Source organism: Megalops cyprinoides, chromosome 9, assembly GCF_013368585.1.
Source record: "Megalops cyprinoides isolate fMegCyp1 chromosome 9, fMegCyp1.pri, whole genome shotgun sequence".
Classification (NCBI taxonomy): Eukaryota; Metazoa; Chordata; class Actinopteri; order Elopiformes; family Megalopidae; genus Megalops; species Megalops cyprinoides.
In genome coordinates this window covers 886,679-907,631 of record NC_050591.1, presented here as the reverse complement: position 1 = coordinate 907,631, position 20,953 = coordinate 886,679, and the positions used below count along the sequence as shown (strand labels likewise).

Here is a 20,953-nt window from a genome sequence, read left to right as displayed (position 1 = left end):
TGCTCATTCAAAATAAATATCGCGGCGAGAAACTTAGTTAGAGGTTACGCCAAACATTACGCCTTGACTTTTTATTTTTTGCAGCAATCAAGACACACAAACAAACTTTATTGAAAATATTAAACTAAACAACAAAAATGCATGTTCAGTCAGGCAGATTGGGCCCAAGATGGGCCCCTTTGTTACTGGGCAGAACCATGGGCCTGGGGCAGCCACACCCTCTAACCCCCCCCCCCCCCCCCCCCCCCCGTCCCCGCTCCGCTACTGCCCCTCACATAAAGCATTTGAAAACAGTCATTTGTAATATTCTTTGCAAAAGTATCTGGATTCCAGAAACATATATATATAGTACAAAATATGTTAAACATATGTACCACATGCTGCCGGGAGAAAATTTCATTTCATTAACTTCCTTGCGCTGAAATAATATACTACTTGATTAATATTCTACATGGAAATTTAGCGACAATGGGTCAAGCCCCGTCCGAATTTTGGGACAGCACCTATGGCACTTGTGTGATATCGAGGACAGCAAACAGTGTCTCACTCCGCAGCAATGAATTGAAAGTGTTACACGCTCCAGGTACTAGTTCCAAACGAAACTAAACAAAACAAAAAATAGGACAATATATATGTACTTTTATACTTTCGTTGGTAAATCAATCTGGACTAGAGCGTCTGCCAATGTGTAAACTTATGATTTCCAGATCGTCCTCTTTAATAAATCGCCCTGCAACAGCCATTACACCAAAATTAGACAGCTGACTAACGCCGGCTACTTCACAAAAATGACGAGGTTGCCCGGGCTGTAGTCTGACCAATCCTGTGACAATCTAATGTTTTTGTTAAACGTTTGATTCTGGGGCTGTAATTGTTATCCATTCAATTACCAGCATTCTCAAATTGTGTCTTAGCGGTCCAGAGACGCAAGTGTTTCTTGTTGGTCAGCGACTGTCTCTATCCATATATGCACTTTGTAAGTGGTACAAGCTAACTTCCCTTGGCCCTCGCCGACAGACAGCACAAGCTGCCAATCACTCGTTCACTGCTGAACCCCCAAACGCGAACCCACCAATCCCGCTCTGAAGTACAGGTTTCTGGATTGAAATAGCCACCATGGTGCGGTTGCTGTCCATAGTGGAACGCTCGGTGTGCGCCCTGGTCTTTGGGGGAGACTGCCTGTGTCTTTAAGAACTTCAGTCACATTCTAAAAATTACACCATAACAAAAATGGTTATTAAAGTATTTTTAGCTTCTTCATCGGGATCGACTGCGGTAAGCAAATCTTAATTCAGTTGATACCTTTTCATCAAAAATGTACTTTGCTCGGGGAAGCCGCTATTGCAACAACTATGTAACTTGTATTCTGCTGTTATGTTTTATGACTTGGCGAACTCTTCGACGTTTGATCGCGATTACAGACTCTCTCTTATCTAACGAGTAGCCTATACTTTGTGTACCATTATGGCAGATATGGATAAATAAAGCATATCTAATGAGGGGTATATCGCATTGGCATATTCCTCACGAGCGAGTATTTAATTAATAAAAAGGTCAGAGTATAAAGGTAGGATACAATGTGGGATGTGGCACTGACATAAACGTCTAAAAACAAACCTCCATAACGTTTCAGGTACGTCTTGCCGGCGTTAGTTACTGTAACTTTTTGTGATTGTGGCTGAGATGGCATTGCAGGACTGTGTTGGAGTTTCCTTATATATCTCGGTCGTGGCTGAGATCACATTCCAAACCTGCGACTGCAGGCTGTTGAGGAAGCCCAAACACCTTCCCTACTGAACCTTCCAGAACCTCTAGACCCACTTTACTACATCCAATTGCAAATTTCCTCGTCGCCATTGCTCTTCAGATAATTAGAAAACAACGGACAGACAGTTTTAATGACATGTCCAATAACACTAGTCAGAAATGACATGAAATGCAGTCCAGTCCTGTCCTCAAAAATCTTAAAAGAGGGTCTCAAACGGTTTATTTTTTGCCTCTCGTTTTCACCATAACCGCCTCGAAAAGAAAAAAAAAACGTTTTGATGCATGGAAGCAGTATGGAATGCATTTATTTAATTTACAACTGTGTGCTGTATTGTTTTGCAATTTGTAAGTCAGAGACCAACAGTATGCATTATGTATTCCTAGTGACAGTATTTTAATGTGATTAGTAAAAACAATCACCCTTAATAGACAAGGTGAATTGACATCTACATTTCAGTGTATTGGCACTCTTACTTAAACAACACTCTTTAATGAGGACATCTATAGCCTATTCACCAGCAGGACTGCCCATGAATCTGAGTAATGAATTTTGGCATTTGTTGCTTTTTCTGTATTGTTTTTTTTTTCTTGTTTAACAGAGGCTAAATTCTGGAGGGATGATATAATTCCTATTGAATACAATAACTGAATAAAACTGATCTGAAGGCTCTGATGTAGCAACTCCTGTCTTCCGATGAAGCACATGGACAAATGGTTAAGCCTAATATAGGTTTAATGCTAATCTTTGAACAACGATATTTTTTCACCTCCCCTTGTATTCATTGTCTACCTCGCTCACAGATCAAAAAGAAGCAGCAAGATGTACTGGGTTTCCTGGAGGCTCTTAAAATTGAGTACACGCAGATGGACATCGCCTCCAACGAGGAGAACCGCATGTGGATGAGGCAGAATGTTCCTGGGGAGAAGAAGCCAACCAACGGGATCCCGCTTCCACCACAGATCTTCAACGAGGAGAACTACTGCGGAGTGAGCGAGATATCCGCGCTCCCACGTCTGTTTTTGAATCCACGGCTTAACCGTTCTGCTAGAGGCGAATATGACGCAACCCAGTGTATTTAGGCTTCTGCACGCCTATGGGTTGGATACATGCGATTCTGAGCATATGCCCAGAAGTACAGAAAAAGTACCTTTATTTCTATAAGAAAAAATATAACCACAGGTTTTTTTTAAAGCAAGTCAAACAGATGTTAGGTACATTTCGATATTAGTGTTTGTACATCAGTTGAGATGCACTGGAACAACTGAACTCGATTAATAGTTTTATGGTTCGAATGCTACTCCAGTATCATCAGCTGGTTTCATGTGGCCTCGTGGAAACTGACCAATTACTTTTCAATGTACGCAAGATTTTAGATGAGGTCATGAGGGAAGAAACTATTAAAATGATTTGCAGATGAAAATAAGTAATATTTAATCCTCTGCATTTTACATTACAGGACTATGACACATTCTTTGATGCCAAGGAGGACAATCAAGTGTATGCCTTCCTTGGCCTCCCACCTCCCCCAGGATCAAAGGTTAGAAATGTTTCTTCTTTGCCTATTTCTATTTCAGATTGCCATTTTGCAGTGTTCACAGACTCAACTCTTCAAATCAAACATTTATACACAATTCTAAAAGTTAATGAGGGAGTTACAAACACACAGACATGAGCACAGTTTTCCCCCGAAGTCATTGTATTTAATGATAGTTGTGAAATCTGTAGATAGGCTGTTGTTTGAGAGAAATCTCACCATGGCAACTGTAGCATTTGTTTTGCTGAGTAGCTGCAGCAGTTTATTCTCAGATAATTTTGACTCCATATAAGCAAGTCAGTTATGACGTTACTAGCCAGAGGGTGCATATTATAACACTCTTGTGAAATGAACACCAATGAATTGAAATTGAGATGACATATCTATGAGGGGAATTTTATTTTATTTATTTAGCTGGCAGATCTGTTATCCAGATTGACTTACAAGGCTAATATGGCACTGTATATTAAATACATGTCACAGGAGCAGCCACACTGTTAGCATATAGGTATATGACAGATAGAATTAGAAAATGGCATTGAACTGAAAACTACTGTTGTAATATAAAGGTATGAACATAATGGATGATGATCGTTTGTAGTGAAGTGAATGTTTGACCAAAGAAAGGTCTACTAGTGGAAGATTACCTTAAGTCACAGTGTTTACATGGTGCCAGATAGCGATACATGAGCACAGGTTTGCAACAGTGTTAATATGCTGCTGAATAGTGATCCATAATAGTAGCATTACAAGTCACAGTTTCAACATGATGCCACATGTTGTTAGAGCAACATTACCCTGGGTGGCAGTGTTATCTTGCAATCTAATAGTGACCCATAAAAGCAGCATTACAAGTCAGTGTCAAATGTCTCCAAATACAGTAGTTATAAGTAAGAGAAACATTCCTTCTCAGTGTTAACATGATGTGGAATAGTGATCAATAAGACTAACATTTTCTGAATTCAGTGTTATTGTGTCACCTAATATTGATTCATGACAGAAACAAGTCCCAGTGTTAACATAGTGAGAAACAGTGATTCATAAGAACAACAATGACGGGACATGTCCCAGGGTTGTGCAAGGCCTCGAAGTTCCCATGTTGGGCCTTCCTGTTCATCTATGTGTGCAGTGAAACCTGCTGATTCTCTCGGTGCAGGAAGCCTTACTAGCCGAAAAGGCCCTTATCCTCCAGAATGGAACAGAACCTGAGGAAGACCTCGAGGACACTGCAGTAATTCCTGCTTTTCTTCCTCTTTTTTGTTCCCTGTTTTCACCATCTCTCCCATCCTCTCCCCCTCTGAAAAACCTGTCCATGTTTAGGAATGTTCCAGCCTCATTTACTCCTGTTCTCTCTCTCCCTCCCTCTTTGTCCCCATTTCCCACGAGTGATGCACAGTGATGCACAATGAGTTAGGGTACGGTAGATTTACTAACACCCCTTCCATTGCATGGAATTTTGCTGGATTTTCTTTGTTGGTGTTTATCTTTTTGACCATCCTGTTTTGGTGTAAAATCCTGGGTTATTATAACATGGATATGTACATGTCTTTGTAAACATGCATTTTTAATGTGCTAGTGCGCTGATGTTTCATAGGTAAGATAAGGTTTCAGAGGTAAGTATTTTGTAGTGAGTGATTTTTGTTTATGTGGAAAGCATGCAGCTTTTACAGTTCCTCTGAAAATTTCCTGTCTCTGTAGTGAGCTGGTATAGCCCTTACATTTTTTATGCAACAGGGTGTAGATGGAACTGAAAATGTTTTTGAACAGCTGTTGGGGTAAAAGGCTAATCACGCCGATAACTGGAAAAAAAACAACCCACAAATTGTAGACATAGATGGTGTTGTTGTTTTGATGGAAGTTCTGTGGTTGTGATTGAACTGTTGGTTGTTGAGACTGCGTATTGCTGCTCAGACATTTTATTCTGGCAGCTATTTTTGTCACACAGTTCCTAAATGGTTTTTGCAGTCATCCCAAAAGATGTCTAATTTCCCACCCCGCTGGAATTGCTTAGAGGTCATTATGAGTTGGTGGAGAATTTATTTGGCTTAACTGTCCAACACCTGTTTGTTGGTTACATGCTTTAGATTGTGTGGCATAGATTCACGAAGCGACGTGGTTTAAAACCTGGGGGCCGGTCTTCTCAGATGGACAGGACACGGGAGCAGGATATGGTCACCAGAGCGTCATATGAACAGAAATGCAGCCCAATGAAACTCCAGCATACCTTTTAAATGAAAAAGGGGAAACCTCACCTGAGACACCTGAGGGTGTCTGTTACTCAGTGGATTTCTCACATTTCTCAAGCTGTTTTTTACTGCCAACATATTGCCAGCTGCCCCAGGTGCATATGTGTTTATTGAATGTGGCAATCAGTGCAGAAGTATTTTTCTGTCAGCATTTCCAGTATGAAAGCACATTGACATTTTTTACATCTTGTATTACTATTTAGCATACCACTGAATAGAAACACCCTAAAAGTGTCTTTTCCTTGAATCCCTCTATTAGACTGAAGATCTTCAAACAGACCAGAACTAACAGCAGATACAGGTGGTGCTGAATCCAGATCAGTGTTCGGTTAGCAGCTCAAGCAAACCCGATGAGTTGTAAGCTCAGCTGTTGTAGTTGCACTAGTGACTGTAGTTCATTTATTCACGTCTTCTTTTTTCCTGTCCCTGGAACATATGTTTTGCAAGTGGAAGCTTCCAGCTCTGTTATGCTTGTTGCCTGTCCGACACAGCTGCCTTCATCACTTTTTAAACGGTTTGCGTGTCAGTGTTTTACAGGGTTGTTGTTTTCACTCAAAAAGCAGGAGAAGCCAGCAGAGGAGTGCAATGGGGAGGTGAAGGCTGAGTTGGAGGTGGTGGCAGAGGAGGGAGTAGCAGAGGACCTGGCGGGGGAGCCCGCCGCGGAATACCAGGGGGTGGCTAACGAGGCAGAGGAGTCGGAGTTTCAGGAGGACGCAGAAGAGGACAAGGAGGAGACTGTAATTTTGCCACCCCCCAACCCCCCGAGATGCGTTTGAAATCCAAACCCATGTGTCCTCATGCAGCCCTGTCCCTCATCCCATAAATGTCCTGCTCTTTTCCACCACGTTGTGTCCTCACCCCTGCCACGTCAGCTGTCTTCCATCTCCTCCAACTAACACCTTAAGTAACTGCGTGTGTCTGACCCTGAGAGACACTTGGACGTCTGTTCCTATGTTCTGTGGTTTTATTTCATTGTGACTGGAGTGGCACCCCCACTGTCTGCTTACGTTGGCAGAGCTAACGTTTCTGTTTGATCCTGTTTTGCGGTGCTGTGCTGCGTTCCCTGGTTGCACCACGTTTTGGCAAGGTCTTTGCCCCACCACTGTGTGACTGAACTTGACTGACCCATGGGTGTGGTGGGAGAACTGTCTCCTCCTTTTGTAGATGTTGTTATCTGTGCTAGAAGACACTCTCTACGCCCAGGGGCTTCCTGCTCGAATGCTTACTGTGATGTTACAGACGCTGACAGTCTGATTTCTCTTTTGCAGAAAAAGGTAGCCAGTGAGGAGGAAGAAAAGGTAGGGAGACCTAACTCCTGCAATTCTACCCAACTGACATGGGCTCTTCCCCAAAAACACCTTCGACAGAGGACCCATTTTTTCATACATTGTATTCATTTAAATGTAAATTGAAGTAACAGTTCATGTATGTTAGACTCATAAGCATAACAGGCTTTTACATATTTAATCTATTGAAATGTGATATTAACCTGTATACCAAGTAGGGATGAAACGGTTACCGGTTTCACGGTAAACCGCGATAAAATTCCAGACAGTTAGTATTACCGTTTCAAATTTTAATTGTCATTAAAACCGCAGTTGATTACCGCGCTTTGAAAAACTCGCAATGGTTAGTATTACCGTTTCAAATTTTAGTTATCATTAAAACATTACCGCTTTGGAAAAACTCACGTTAAATACTATTTTCTTATCTGCAATATGCACAAAGTGCAGTTACCTCTCATGGCCACATGGTGCCACTTTTAATGTTAATGCACATTTGGTATGGTTTTCATATGTTTACATATGTTTGTATTGGCTATGTTGTTATTTTAATGTTTATGCAAACAAAGAGTGCATAGTGCTGCTAATTTTATTTGTCGTTTTCAATATAAAACTTGGTGAAATGATTTCAGTTTGTGTATCTGTACTTTTTGAACATTTTCAGCACATTCTAACAATACCGCAATAATACTGATAACCGCGATAATTTTGGTCACTATAATCGTGATATTAAATTTTCATACCATTTCATCTCTAATACCAAGGAAGATAAGTAAGGGATCACACAGAATTACAGGGAGGTGAAGTCTTAAAGAAATAAGGTACATATTTGAGGGCATATGTGGTCTGATCTTCTATCAGATCACTGCCCCCCAAGAGAGTCTGGCACGCTCTACTGGTGGGACATGTCATACCACTGGAGGTGGCAGTCAGTGGAGGTGAAAGTGATGTAACGTGACGTGTTTTTCATTGGCCAGTTGTGTTCTGAGGCTTGAGACTCTCGTTTGCCTTGTAATGGCTGATATTTTCAATGTTTTTAACTGGAGATGAAGAGTAATTGTGCTTAATTTCTATTGATAGCCTGACTAGCCATGTCATGTCCCATGTAGTTGCTGGCTAGACATGAAGTATAGTCAATGTTTTTATCAGTTAATCTGGGGAAAAGGAGCATAGTCGCTAGCCTAGCAATGGCTATCGGTAGCTATCGGTGTTGTTGCATTATTATTGTCATCGCTATCGTGCTTACAACTCCTTTCATTTTAAAACTTCATCAGCTTAATCCGACTAACTGCGTGCTTTTCTTAAAGTGACGCTTTGTATATGGTGTCCCCCCACCCCCCAACATTGTTGATGCTATTGAAATGTCAGTCTGTACTGAAATTGTAGTCTCATAAACCGGTGTTTTCAAAAACCACAAGCAGAAATCAGATTTATTAAATTGCAGCGGCACTGTCTGGGAAATGCAACTTTGCAATGTCATTGTTGTTGCTGTGTTTTCCCAAATGTTTCGCTAACAAGCTAATTATCTGCATGCTTGTGTTTAAGTGACAGATTACTGACATGTTTTCACCAATTGTCCATGCTAAATAAAATGTCTGTCATTAGTAAAAGTAATCTTGATTAGTAATACATTTTGATTAAAATTAGGTTTTAAAGATTTAAATGTTTCCCCCTTTTCTGTATAAACTCTACTTTGTTCTGTGAAATGTGTTGAATGACAAATGTATGATACAGCTGATACAGTGCATAAATACTATTACATTATTTGTTGATTTGTAGTAATCAACTCAACAATTACAGACTCAAGATTCACATTAATAGAAAGTGTTCCTCCATGCAGTTTCCTCTTCACCTGTCACATGGCGTTTCATGAAAGTTGCTGTAATGCAGCATTGGTAATACCACTACTATTAATAACACAAATAACGAGAATATATGTGACATTTTGAGAACACAAGGCATTTTTGTCATAGTATTTATTAAACATGAAACTCTGTTAAACAAATATATTGAAACAAAAAAAACTTAAAACAAACAAGCAATCAGAATAACTAGTCACCTTCAAGTTGACTCTATTCCCATTGGCTTAGGATCAAAGGGACATCTTGCATTGATAGGTCAGAGGGCTAAGAGTGACGTGAGCTACCATAGATATAGAAAATAGGACCGACCTCAACACCTTAATTGAGGAAATGACTGACATCCGTAAACTTGTTATTTTTTGTCAACTTGAAGATGACTAGTTATTCTGTTTGTTTAAGTTTTTTTTTGTTTCAGTATAGATCAGACGTTTCAATAGCATCAACAATGTTGGGGGGGAACACCATATACAAAGCGTCACTTTACCAAAAGCATGCAGTTAGTTGGCTTGTTAGCTGATGATGTATTAAAATGAAAGGAGTTGTAAGCACGATAGCGATGACAATAATAATAATGCAACAACACGACCTTACAAATGCATAAGGCAAGCAACATTGCTAGGCTACCGATAGCCATTGCTAAGCTAGCGACTATGCTCCTTTTCCCCGAATTAACCGATAAAAATACTGGAGACTATCCTTCATATCTAGCCAGCAACTGCATGAGACATGACATGGCTAGTCAGGCTAGCAATAGAAATTAAGCACAATTAGGCTACTCTTCATCTCCAATTAAAAACATTGAAAATATCAGCTATTACGAGGCAAACCAAGAGTCTCAAGCCTCAGAACACGACTGACCAATGAAAAACACAGAAAAAAACATGTCACGTTACGTCACTTTCACCTCCACTGACTACCAACTTCTGTCAGTTGATGGGAATTTAAAAACATGATGGGGGTGGGAGGAATAATTTCTAACCTTGTTCTCCTGATCCTGGACAGGAAGTAGACTACGAGGAGGAGGAAGAGGAGGAGGAAGAGGAGACTAAGGTACTGTGTTGTGCTCTGATTGGCCGGGCTTCATTTTTAACAGCGGTGCCTCTGACCTCTGCCTGCAGTCAATCAAACCACCCTACCTCTGCCCCCCCCCCCCCCCATCCCCCAAAAAAAAAACTTCACCCCAACTTAGTCATCGTGAGAATCTCTGGATCCCACTGCGTGAACAAGACCCTGCTCAGCTATGGCAGCCGCCTTAATTAAAAACCTTGCCCGTTATGTCACGCTGATGCAGTGCAGCAGCTCAACGCGTGCATGTGACCCTTACAGTACACTGTGTGTGTTTATTAATTGTTATTAATGCTTTAACAGGCCTTGTTGAGAGTCAAGATCTGTTTATTGAAACAGGAAGATTATTCCCTTGGGAACTGACAAATTTACAATACTTATATATAAAGAAAAGATTAAAAGAATCAAGCAGACATATGGTTAAGATCAAATAAGGAAGTGTTTCATACCATTATTAAGACATGTTACTATAATGCTGTCCAGCAGTGAACAGTCTTGAGTCATTTGTGATCTTGGTGTGCAGTCATGGGTAGCTAAAGAATGCCACATGGTGCATGACAGAAATTGAGTCTCGAGTGCAGATTGAGCCCAAGTTCAAAACCATGTCATTAGATGATGACTGGGATCCCACAACAGTTTAACAAATCATATTGGTCCTACCAGGGATAGGGGTGGATAGGGATAGTATATACCTGCAGTGTGTATTTTACAAAAGCTAACCTTTGATCATCTGTTGTTTTAGGAAGACGATGAGCAGCCCGTGTATGAGGTAGATGGATTTTGATTTGTGTATGTGGATTGTGTGTTTGACACAAGACAAAATTAACAGGAAAGGAAAAACTATGAACAAAATGTCATAATATATACTGTAATAAAGTATAAAGGCATGGTTAGGATGCAAGGATCCAAAGGTTTGAAATCATATCCCATTGACCTATTGTTGAGTAAAGCACTGAACCGAAATGGCCCCAATAGGAATATTAATAACACATAAATGTGTATGTAAACAGGTAAATTAAAAAAATATGTTAGTTCGAAGGGCAGATGCTAAACAAGAAAATAAATAATCAGATAAACTCATGCATTTCACTTAAATTAGTCAACACTAGTATATCTTCTGTAAGCTCATCCCTTTCCAGTCTTTTTACATCACCTTTCAAGAGTATAGTAGTAAAATAAACAGTAATAGTAGTAATAATAATGTAACTTAATATGAGCTAATAGTTGAATCCCGTTGCTTTGGAAGGAGGATCAGGCAGTCTCTGAGGTAGATCCAGTTTGATTTCTGTTTCCTGTTGCTGCAGGTCTACAATACTTATTTAAAATCACTTTAACTAGCAGACAATTAAGATAAAAAAGAGGTGTTTCATGCTATTGATGTGGAATGTTGCTACAGTGCTGTCCAGCAGTGTGCTGTGTTGAGATGGTTGAGATCTTGGTGTGCAGTCTTGCTCAGTTAAAGAGGAAAACAATATGTCAAAATGTCATTTTCCAGTTCCACAAATTAAAGAGTACCCCATGTGGCAGATTTCCCCTCAACACTCTGGACTTCTGCAGTTTGCCTTTAATAAAAGCTAATCTTCAATCATCTGTTGTTTTAGGAAGAAGATGAGCAGCCTGTTTATGAGGTAGATGGATTTTGATTTGTGTGTTTGAACACAAAACAAAATTAACAGGAATTTAACACTATTAATTTAACACTATGAATAAAGTGTTAATAGACACGCTAAAGTGTAAACATGTGGTTGGGATTCTTAAAATGAAGATTATGGGATCGGATCCCTTGGGTATTGTTGTTCTACCCTCGAGTAAACTTTTAAGTGGTCCAGCAGAAAAATTGTATTAATAAAACAAATGTGTATGTAAAGTCTGGGAGATTACTGCTTACTGTTTTTACAATAATGATTTAAACATCAGCAGACAAACAGTTAAGCTCAAGTAAGAAAATGTTTCACAACATCATTATAAAAAGTGACTATAGTGCTGTCCATTGTGATCGTGGTGTGCAATCATATGCAGCAAAAGAGAAGAATAAAAGGAAAAAACAGTGTACGAAAGAAGCAGTGGCAGGTGATAACATTCAGGGTAGCATTTACAGCCCTGGGGTCCAGCCCTGAGAGCTGCAGGGTCATTAAATTGGTTGTAGGGGCTACCAAGCGGCTCAGTTGGGAAAGGCACTGGTGTTGAGTACAGACTGAGCACTTTGGATGGGGTTTGAAACCAGGTGACAAGAAGGACTGGGAGGTCACAGCAGCCTTGACAAATTGGCTTTGTTCCACCTGGGACATGTATATACACTGTATCTTAATCATGTATCACACATGGTCTGTCCAAAATTAGTCAGGTTGACATCAGGGATAATATGTTCCAGTTCCACAAACATTGAATAGTACCCTGTCCCCCCTGGTTTCCCCTCAATTCTCAGGACTTCTGCAGTGTGTCTTTAATAAAAGCTAATCTTTGATCATCTGCTGTTTTAGGAAGAAGATGAACAACCCATTTATGAGGTAGATGGATTTTGATTTGTATATGTGTCTTGTGTGTTTGACACAAAACAAAATTAACAGGAAAGGAAAAACTATGAACAAATTGTCAGCAGATATCCTTAAGTGTAAACACATGGCAAGGACCCTAAAGTTATGGGATTAGATCCCATGGGTAATGTTGGTCTCCCCCTTAGTAAAGCATTTAAGTATTCCGGTAGAAATATTGTATTAATATGGCATAAAGGTGTATGTAAAGCCTGGATGGGTATTGCTAGTGGAATTGACTGAGGTTTACAATAAAGATTTGAAATTATAAAAAAAAAAACATACCAGTATTATGAAATCATGCTATAGTGCTGTCCAGCAGTGAAAAATCTTGAGTTGTATGTAATCTTCGTGTGCAGTCATAAGCAGTTAAAGGAAAGACTAGAAAGAAAACTGGATGAAAAAGTAGCGGCAGGGGATAACATGCAGAGTAGGTTTTACTGCTCTTAGGTCAAGCCCTGAGAGCTGCAGGGTCATTAAATCGGTTGTAGGGGCTGCCAAGTGGCTCAATTGGCAAGTCACTTTTCTCAAGTGTGGACTGAGCCCTATGAACTAGGTTTGAAATGTGTACTGGAATCTTAATCATGTACTCCATGCAGTTTATCCAAAATCAGTTGGACAGATGTTGACATCAGGAATAATATGTACCAGTTATACAAAATTTTAATGGTACCTCTCTGCCAGATTTCCCCTCAATACCTTCTGCTATGTGCATTTGACAAAAGATAACCTTTGATCATCTGTTGTTTTAGGAAGAAGATGAGCAGCCTGTGTATGAGGTAGATGGATTTTGATTTGTGTATGTGGCTTGTGTGTTTGACACAAGACAGAATTAACAGGAAAGGAAAAACTATGAACAAAGTGGCAGAAGATATCATAAATGCATGGTTTGGACTCTAGGATCGGAAGGTTATGGGATACGATCCCCAGGGTAGCGTTGTCCTGCCCTTGAGTAAAGCACTAAATGACTCCAGTATAAAAAACTGTATTAATAACACATAAATGTGTATGTAACGGGGTCAAACAGAAAACATTGTGTTCATTGTGTTAGGGGTTGAGAACCCAAAGCTAGTCTTTATGACATATGACTTTATGTAGATAGAAAGTCAATGAAATCATTTACAGTCTCTTTCCAATCCTTTACATCACCTTTCAAGAACACACTAGAAAAAACAGTCATAAAAATGATGCTATTTCAATACTAGCTAATAGTTGATTCCCGTCATTTTAGGAGGAAGAAGATCAGGCAGTTTTTGAGGTATATCCAGTTTGATTTCTGTTTCCTTTAGCTGCAGGTCTCTGTCTGCTTGAGTTCTCAGCGTGGCCTACGTCTCTGTGCACTTTGCAGTTGCTTGTCTGCAGCCATGTGACTAATGTCTTTGTCCAGTGCCCTCATAAAAGGAGGGGTAACACTAGCACTAACCCGTCTTTCCCTTTTCATCCTAGATCGTCCTTTGAAGCATGGAATGCTACGAAAGAGTCTTATTCATCCGTACAAGCAACTGTTTGTGGGGGGCGTGATGTGCATTTTGAGTTTAATCCCAGTTTCTTTCCCTCTCCTTTTTTCTGTTTTCTTGTGGGATGATGCTGCTTGCCATGACATCAGAAGCTAATGATTTTTTACTTAAAATTTGATAATTCTTCTTAACACAGTGGTACACTGATAAAGTAGAACCTGTCCTAAGTGAATGATGGACAGGTTATGAAAAGAATTTTACTGTCTTTGTGGCTAGAGGTGTTTTGGGGTAACTCGTTAAATATTGTCACTGAAAATACATTACCAGTCTTTAAATAAGATAATAAATACACCAATTTATAAAATATGGAAAACTCATGGTAGGTAAAAATTGTCTTCAGGGTGCCTGGTTATAAGTTGTTTATGAGTCATGTCCTTTAAGAATAAGGCCTGTTATTAAATGGGTTTAAACAAGTCTTGCACAAACATGAGGGACCCAGCCTGTACATTTTATTTTCCCATCCTTGCCAATAACATTTTGCACAATTTCACCCATGTAACACCAACCTGCACCATGCCCCCATGTCTTCATTTGGTTTTTCCAGGAGGAAGAGGATTTGATCATATCTGAGGTAACCTCACGGTGTGAATTCAGTGAATTTGCCAAATTCACCCTGTGATTACAGTCAGTTCACACTGTGATTTCACTCTCCCCCCATGATTTCTTCCTCTTGTTCCTCTTAGCTATCTGCTGTGTGGTTTCCCCAAGACCGGGAGTGCCCTCTTAGTGCCACAGCACCGAGAGGAAGCACTCTTCTTTTCTTCTCCGCCCTGACTCACTCCCTCCTGACTTTGTTTTATCCTTCTCTTATCTTCCTCTTCCTTTTTTCTTCTTGCCCAAAATGCTCCTGCCTCCCACCAATCAGAATGCCCCCTTTCTGTCCCTTATCTAAACGCCTTGCTTTTCTGAAGCATGCCCTTCCTGTTCTTCCTCCCCCCTCCAGCGTCACTGCTGAGATTCGGTCTGTTCTCCTTTGTAGGACGAAGAAGAACTACGACGGCTCGAGGTAGACTCATCCCTCTGCTGCCTGAAAACCCACCATTTCTTTACCTGTTTCTCTCTCACTGCAGCCCTTGTCTCAGTGCTTTGCTCCCTCCATACCTCTTTGGTCTTTTCCACATTACCCTTGGTTGAGGTCTGGGTTCATTGACATTTTAGCTCAGTGTCACTTGAGGCAGGTAGACTGGGTGTGGCCCTGTGATGTAGTTCCTGATCAATCAGATTTATCAGGAAATGCATAAAGCTCTAGCCTATGGAGTCAGCAATGAAAACAAGGTGCCAAGGTCCTTATTTTACATAGGACACCTTACACCTTAGGAGACTACAGTGGGCATGTCTCTCACATAGGCCAAATGTTACCATAGCAGATGGTCTAGACTCATGATTGCCTTTTGAGCACAGAGCTGTCGTTAGAGTTAGTTAGAGTTTGCGTTAGATAAGGATGTGAGACTTACAACCAGAAGGTAAATGCCAAAAATGAGTTTTATGTTAAGTGTTGAATGAGCCATGCTTGAAGTTCTTGCGGTGTCTGCTATGAGGGGTCTGCATTGTCCTGTTCCATCTTGCCCCCCCCTGCCCTGCCCCGCTTACCCCTCCCAAATTTCCACCTATTCTCTATGGTGACCTTTCATCTCTCTGCTCTTTGCTCCCCCCATCTCTTCTCATCACAGGAGCCAGAGGAACAGCAAAGTGAGGTAGCTGCCTGTTTCCTGTGTCTTTGGTTTTTGCCCTTTCAACGAGTCAAAACGTTCCCTTCTCTCCATGCAGCATGAATTTCACCCACCCCTTCCAACCCCCCGTAGTAATTTGTAGGTGTGGCGCATGACTTCCCCTGACCTGGTATATCTGTGTGTCTTCCTACATGTTCCTGCAGCATCTACTAGATGTACTCAAAATCCAGTTATATCAGGTGTTCAGTTCTCCTTGTTCATAGTGACATGCAGCAACAGCAATCTAAAACAAGGATAGTGTTATTTATTTCCATTTTGGAGTGTAAACTTGGAACATCTTAAAACTTATATTCCACACTCCCCCCTTTTGTAGGAAGAAGAAGAAGTCCCAGTAACAGAGGTATATTTTTCCTGTAGCTTCCTGTTCCGGCCTTCATAGCATGGTGTGATCTGTGGGGTGGAGTTCCTGGTTTTGGACAAACTCCAGCATGATGACAGAGAACATGTGGTTTCACTGACCAAACCACATGGGAACATAGTGTGATTTGTGAAGTTCCTCACCATTGTTTTTCTGTCACTGGCAAGATCATGTAGCAACCACCTAATACTCTGTGTGAAGGTGGGATATTGTGAGTTGTTGTCATATAATGGTTGCTACTTGTTTGTTTCTGAGGTGAGGAATGGTGTGATGAAATGTTCCATATGACCACCAGAGGTCACTGCAGAGGCAAGCACAGGAGAACCCTTGTGGAAACATTTGTTTACTGTATGTGGTGAAGCTGTCATGATGCAACTGACAGATCCAAATGACAGTGTTGTTGTGATGCCAGACCGTGGCATGCTCTTTCTTTCTTTTTGCCATGTGAGTGTGGGATTTTTTAAATTACTTGACAGGTGGAGTCAAACCATTACCTCTTAACTTATCCTGTGGGATCCCCCACCACCCAGCATTCTTCGGGTCAGACGTGCTGTGCTAAAAGACCTGGCCTCTAAGGGAAGCCACTGTTGTACACCTGAGTAGGGTGCAGATGGAGCGCAGCTGTACGGAGGTGTAATGTATCGCATGGATATACAGCAGAGTCACCAAGTGCGGCCAGTAAGCAAGTGCAAAACAATGGGCAGCGTGAAGGAGATCCCCCGTTGCACCACATCTGTTATAAGCGATTGGCACGTGTGCTACCCTGAAAACCCTGGTCTCTTAGTGTGGGGAGTGAAGCTTGCTGGGTTCCATGACTGTGATTGGCTCATGGATCCCCCTCTACCCCTGGCCCATCTCCCTCCATGCTGGTGTTTGCCCTTTTCTTTCCTGACTGATGGACCTGTTTTAACACCTCTTCAAACACTAACTCCACCTGCCACCCTGCTGCTGCAGTTCTGCATCTCTGTCTTTCTCTCTTTTTTAATTGGACCAAGGTGGAAGAGGAGGAGGAGGGGGCAGATGTGGAGGTAGAGCAGCACCCACTAAAACGTGCCAACTGACTGAAGGCCATCCACTGAATGTCGGGGGATAAAGGATAACTGGCGGGCAGTAAATCTGGCTGACATGCAGCCTGCCAGTTATTCCCCTTCTCTGCACTGATCATTGGTGTGATCAGTCTGCTGACCATTCCTTTATTCAAACCAAGTCTGTTTCTTCCACTCTTTGAGGGAGATTTTTGAATTAATGTACACTGCACACTGCATATTTACATTTACATTTATTCATTTGGCAGACGCCTTTATCCAAAGCGACTTACATAGGTTACAGTTCTTTACAATGTTATCCATTTATACAGCTGGATATTTACTGAGGCAACTCTGGGTTAAGAATCTTGCCCAAGGGTACAGCAGCAGTGTCCCAGCGGGGATTGAACCGGCAACCTTTCGGTTACGAGTCCTGCTCCTTAACCACTATGCTACATTGCCGCCCATGAGATCATATCAGAGAGAAAGGTTCATTTCGATCATTGGTTAAATGAGAGACTTTTGTTTTTCATCTAGCTGTGCTGTCTGATTGATTTAGGGAAAAATTAACTTTACTGTTCTTTGTGAATGCCTACTAGGTATCTGTATTGTTAGGAACATGGATCGATGAAATGTTGGGAACCTGTGCTCTTGTTGGTTTTGTTTTTCCTCTGTAGGATGAAGAAGATGAGTAGTCTTAACCTGGTGGGGGTTAGGATTTCTGTCTGTTCTCACTGTAAAGGTGAGTGATTTTATGAACACAGTACCCTGCTGAGCCACAAGGAGGTGTTCCTGGATGGTGTATAAGTTCAGTTACTGTTGAAAATCCTAGTTGCTTCAACTCAGAAGTGTTGAACTGAGTTTAATTAAGTAAGGAAATGTTGTATGTAAATAAAAAAAAATCAAATATTAAGCTCAGGTTAGAAATGGCCTCACAATGAGTGATCCAGCATAGATTACATTTTTCCAGATAAACAGCAGACAATTATTTCAGTATGGTTAATGACTTTTTCATCTCATATACTGAGAAAAATGGCCCTTGCAAATATGAAATATTGTGAAAAAGTTTTTCTGATTCAGTAACGACAGTAAGGCTCAGATAGCTGATAATAAGAGACATTTAGAAATGGTTGTCAGGGTTACATGACATGAACTGTATGTGGAATAATTTACAGAGCTGCATATTTTCAGTTTATTGTGTGCTGTTCTCGTCATGTTGTGGACATGGTGCATAAAATATGTAAGATTTACTTTACCTGCATAAGACTTTCTAATTAAGTTACTGGATAGTAATCATAACAATTAGGATGGAGGATAACAGTTGTATAACGATAATGATGATGATTAATAACAATAATAATAACTCTAATATAATATTCTAATTCTAATAAGATAGCAATAGCACTAAAAAATCGCCCTCTGTTGGAAGAGAATTTAGTTTCTTCTCTCACTGGTTTCTGCCCCAATTTAATTCACCCTAGGTATTGTGCACCCACTTCCTAAGACTTAGATGAGTTGTATCCCATCTATACACTACACTTCTTTATCCTGGAGGTTCCCATTCTGCCAGAGCACTAACTATGCAACTGATTCTTGCTGTGTCTCAGCCAGTGTCAGGCCGCGTATCTGCCCATGTCAGATTTCAGATTCAGATTTCCTTTATTGTCATTTTATCATGCACTTGTGTACGATCAAGAATGAAATAACATTTCTCCTATACCAACAGTGTACATAAGTCAAGAAAGAGAATTAGAACAACATACATGTATATACATATACACACTGTACAAACAAGGAGTGTACTGTAAATTGTCTTTGGGTCTGAGCAGCATGTCTTTACAGTATATTTGGAGGGGAATAGCAGCATGTACTGTCAATAAATTATCTTTATAGTCTGTACAAAAAGTGCCAGGTGCACCGTGAAAAGGATTACACTGGTGGAGAGAAGTGAACCATTAACCCCATGGTTGGAGTCCATGATGATGCTGTGGGCTCTGCGGGCGCAGCACTGGTTGAAGATCTTCAGCAGGGATGGGAGAGGGGTACCAATGATCTTCCCCGCTGTTATCAGTATCCTGTTCAGCTATTTCTGTTTGTAAGTTGTGCAGTTTCCGAACCAGGCAGTGATACAGTAGGTCAGAACACTTTCAGTGGTGCCCCTGTAGAAGGTGGGGAGGGCTGGAATGGGTAGTCTGGCCTGCTTGAGCCTCCGGGGGGGATGGAGCTGCTGTTGGGCCTTCTCGACTATGGCCATGGTGTTGGTGGTTGAGGACAGATTGTCCGCCAGGTGCACTCCCAGGAACTTGATGCTACTGACCCTCTCCACGGCTGCGCCATCTATGGTCAGCTGGGGGTGGTGCACTGTGCGAGCCTTCCTGAAGTCGATGACCATTTCCTTGGTCTTGTCAACATTCAGGGAGGGGTTGTGTCTGTTGCACCACGCTGTCAGCTGCTCCACCTCCATCCTGTATGCTGACTCATCACCTTTGCCTTTGAGACCCACAACTGTAGTATCATCAGTGAACTTGATGATGTGGTTGTTGCTGAATCGGGCAGTACAGTCATGGGTCAACAGGGTAAACAGCAGGGGGCTCAGGAAGCAGCCCTGGAGTGAGCCTGTGCTCAATGAGATGGTGCTTGATGTGTGGCTGCTGACTCTGACTGACTGCTGCCTTTGTGTCAGGAAGTCCAAGATCCAATTGCAGGTGCAAGTATCCACCACCAGTGACCTCAGCTTTTCTACTAGCTGATGTCGGGCCGCGTATCTGCCCATGTCGGGCCGCATATCTGCCCATGTCGGGCCGCGTATCTGCCCATACCGGGCCACGTATCTGCCCATGTCGGGCCACGTGTCTGCACATATCGTAATGTAATGTAATGCACATCCGGCCGCATATATCTGCACATATTGGGCTGTGTCCTGGTGAGTGCCAGCAGATTTCCCTCCCAGATCAACTTTCCCAGTAGAGACATCCTACAGGGCTAAACCCAAAGTTTTAATTGTGTGTCATAAATGTTCCCGGTTTTACCTCCTTTTTTACCCTCTGTGGTTAGCAGTGACGGTAATCTTCAAAGCTGCCCATGTGGCACTGTTCAGAACACCCCAAAGGCATCCGCAGAGACTGTAGAGTTTATGGGAATGATCTGCAGTACCTGTTCAGGTTTGCATTTAGGCTGAGTGTAGACGCATGAAAAACATGTACGGTCAGCAATGAGGCAGCGACCAGTCATGGTGTGACAGGTCAAGCATCGGGGCCACACCCTCAGGGCCACACTAAGACTTTGTGTTGACCTTTGTTTTCCAGCTAGGAGAGCCCCACCCCCTCCCCACCTCCTCTGCCAAGAAAGAGCCTCCAGGCCCCTCACTCACCTCACCCCACAGCACATGAGCAAAGCTTGCTGGGAATGGTTGTGTTCCAGTGGGATGATCTGGCTCCAGCGAACACCTCACAGCTCTGTATCTCTGCCTTCCCGCTACTGGGGGGCTCCCCTCAGTGCAGATGTTACCTGACTTTATTTTTTACTCGGTAGGGGAATAGTGAATGTGTGTATAATTACTGATGTAGAATCATAGGGAAGTGTTAGTTGCGGCTTGAAGTGTCTGTCCGATATTTTACATCATGTGGAATATAACATTTATGTGCACTGTTAATTCAAGTGTAAAAGTCTAAAACAAAACCAGACAGCAGATAACTAATTATTATAGCCACATCTATATGAGTATATACACATATACCACCATATACTGTCACACGAAAATATCTCTTCTTTTGTACATCTGTCAAAATATTATAAATTGTCAGTATTCTCTGTAATTCAGATGTGGCGTTATATAAGGATAAAGGATAATCAACACAAATGGTTTCAATCATGAAGCATAAGACCTTGGATTGGAGACCTGCAAAAAAGTATTTTCCTTTCTGTTGGAGCAACACTTTAAGAAGCTAACATAGACTAACTATTATAAAAGTGTTTTAAATGTTCATGTGCCAGGTTGTTTTTTTTTTCTTTTTTACCACTGTTTGGATAAGTTT

The 20,953-nt window shown here is 41.4% G+C and overlaps 1 protein-coding gene and 1 long non-coding RNA gene across 5 annotated transcripts; both read left to right on the top strand.

Annotated features, from left to right (window-relative positions):
• The first annotated feature begins 1,130 nt into the window (after positions 1 to 1,130).
• sh3bgr (SH3 domain binding glutamate-rich protein) lies at positions 1,131 to 20,300 on the top strand. 4 transcript variants are annotated; one of them, XM_036536639.1, is made up of 9 exons: positions 1,131 to 1,275; positions 2,569 to 2,754; positions 3,225 to 3,305; positions 4,459 to 4,533; positions 6,112 to 6,285; positions 6,817 to 6,846; positions 9,696 to 9,743; positions 17,597 to 17,661; positions 20,225 to 20,300. In XM_036536639.1, exons 1-8 carry the CDS (start codon positions 1,231 to 1,233, stop codon positions 17,612 to 17,614), a joined length of 657 nt encoding a protein of 218 aa, XP_036392532.1. In that variant the 5' UTR covers positions 1,131 to 1,230; the 3' UTR covers positions 17,615 to 17,661; positions 20,225 to 20,300. The 4 variants fall into 4 exon arrangements, with proteins under 4 accessions (XP_036392532.1, XP_036392530.1, XP_036392534.1 ...); XM_036536637.1 differs by having other exon boundaries at positions 6,109 to 6,285; XM_036536641.1 differs by lacking the exon at positions 4,459 to 4,533.
• Positions 13,042 to 15,861, top strand: LOC118782997. Its single transcript, XR_005005181.1, has 4 exons — positions 13,042 to 13,068; positions 13,521 to 13,547; positions 14,786 to 14,812; positions 15,477 to 15,861. It is a non-coding gene; the product is annotated as an uncharacterized LOC118782997 (long non-coding RNA).
• Positions 20,301 to 20,953: the final 653 nt, after the last annotated feature.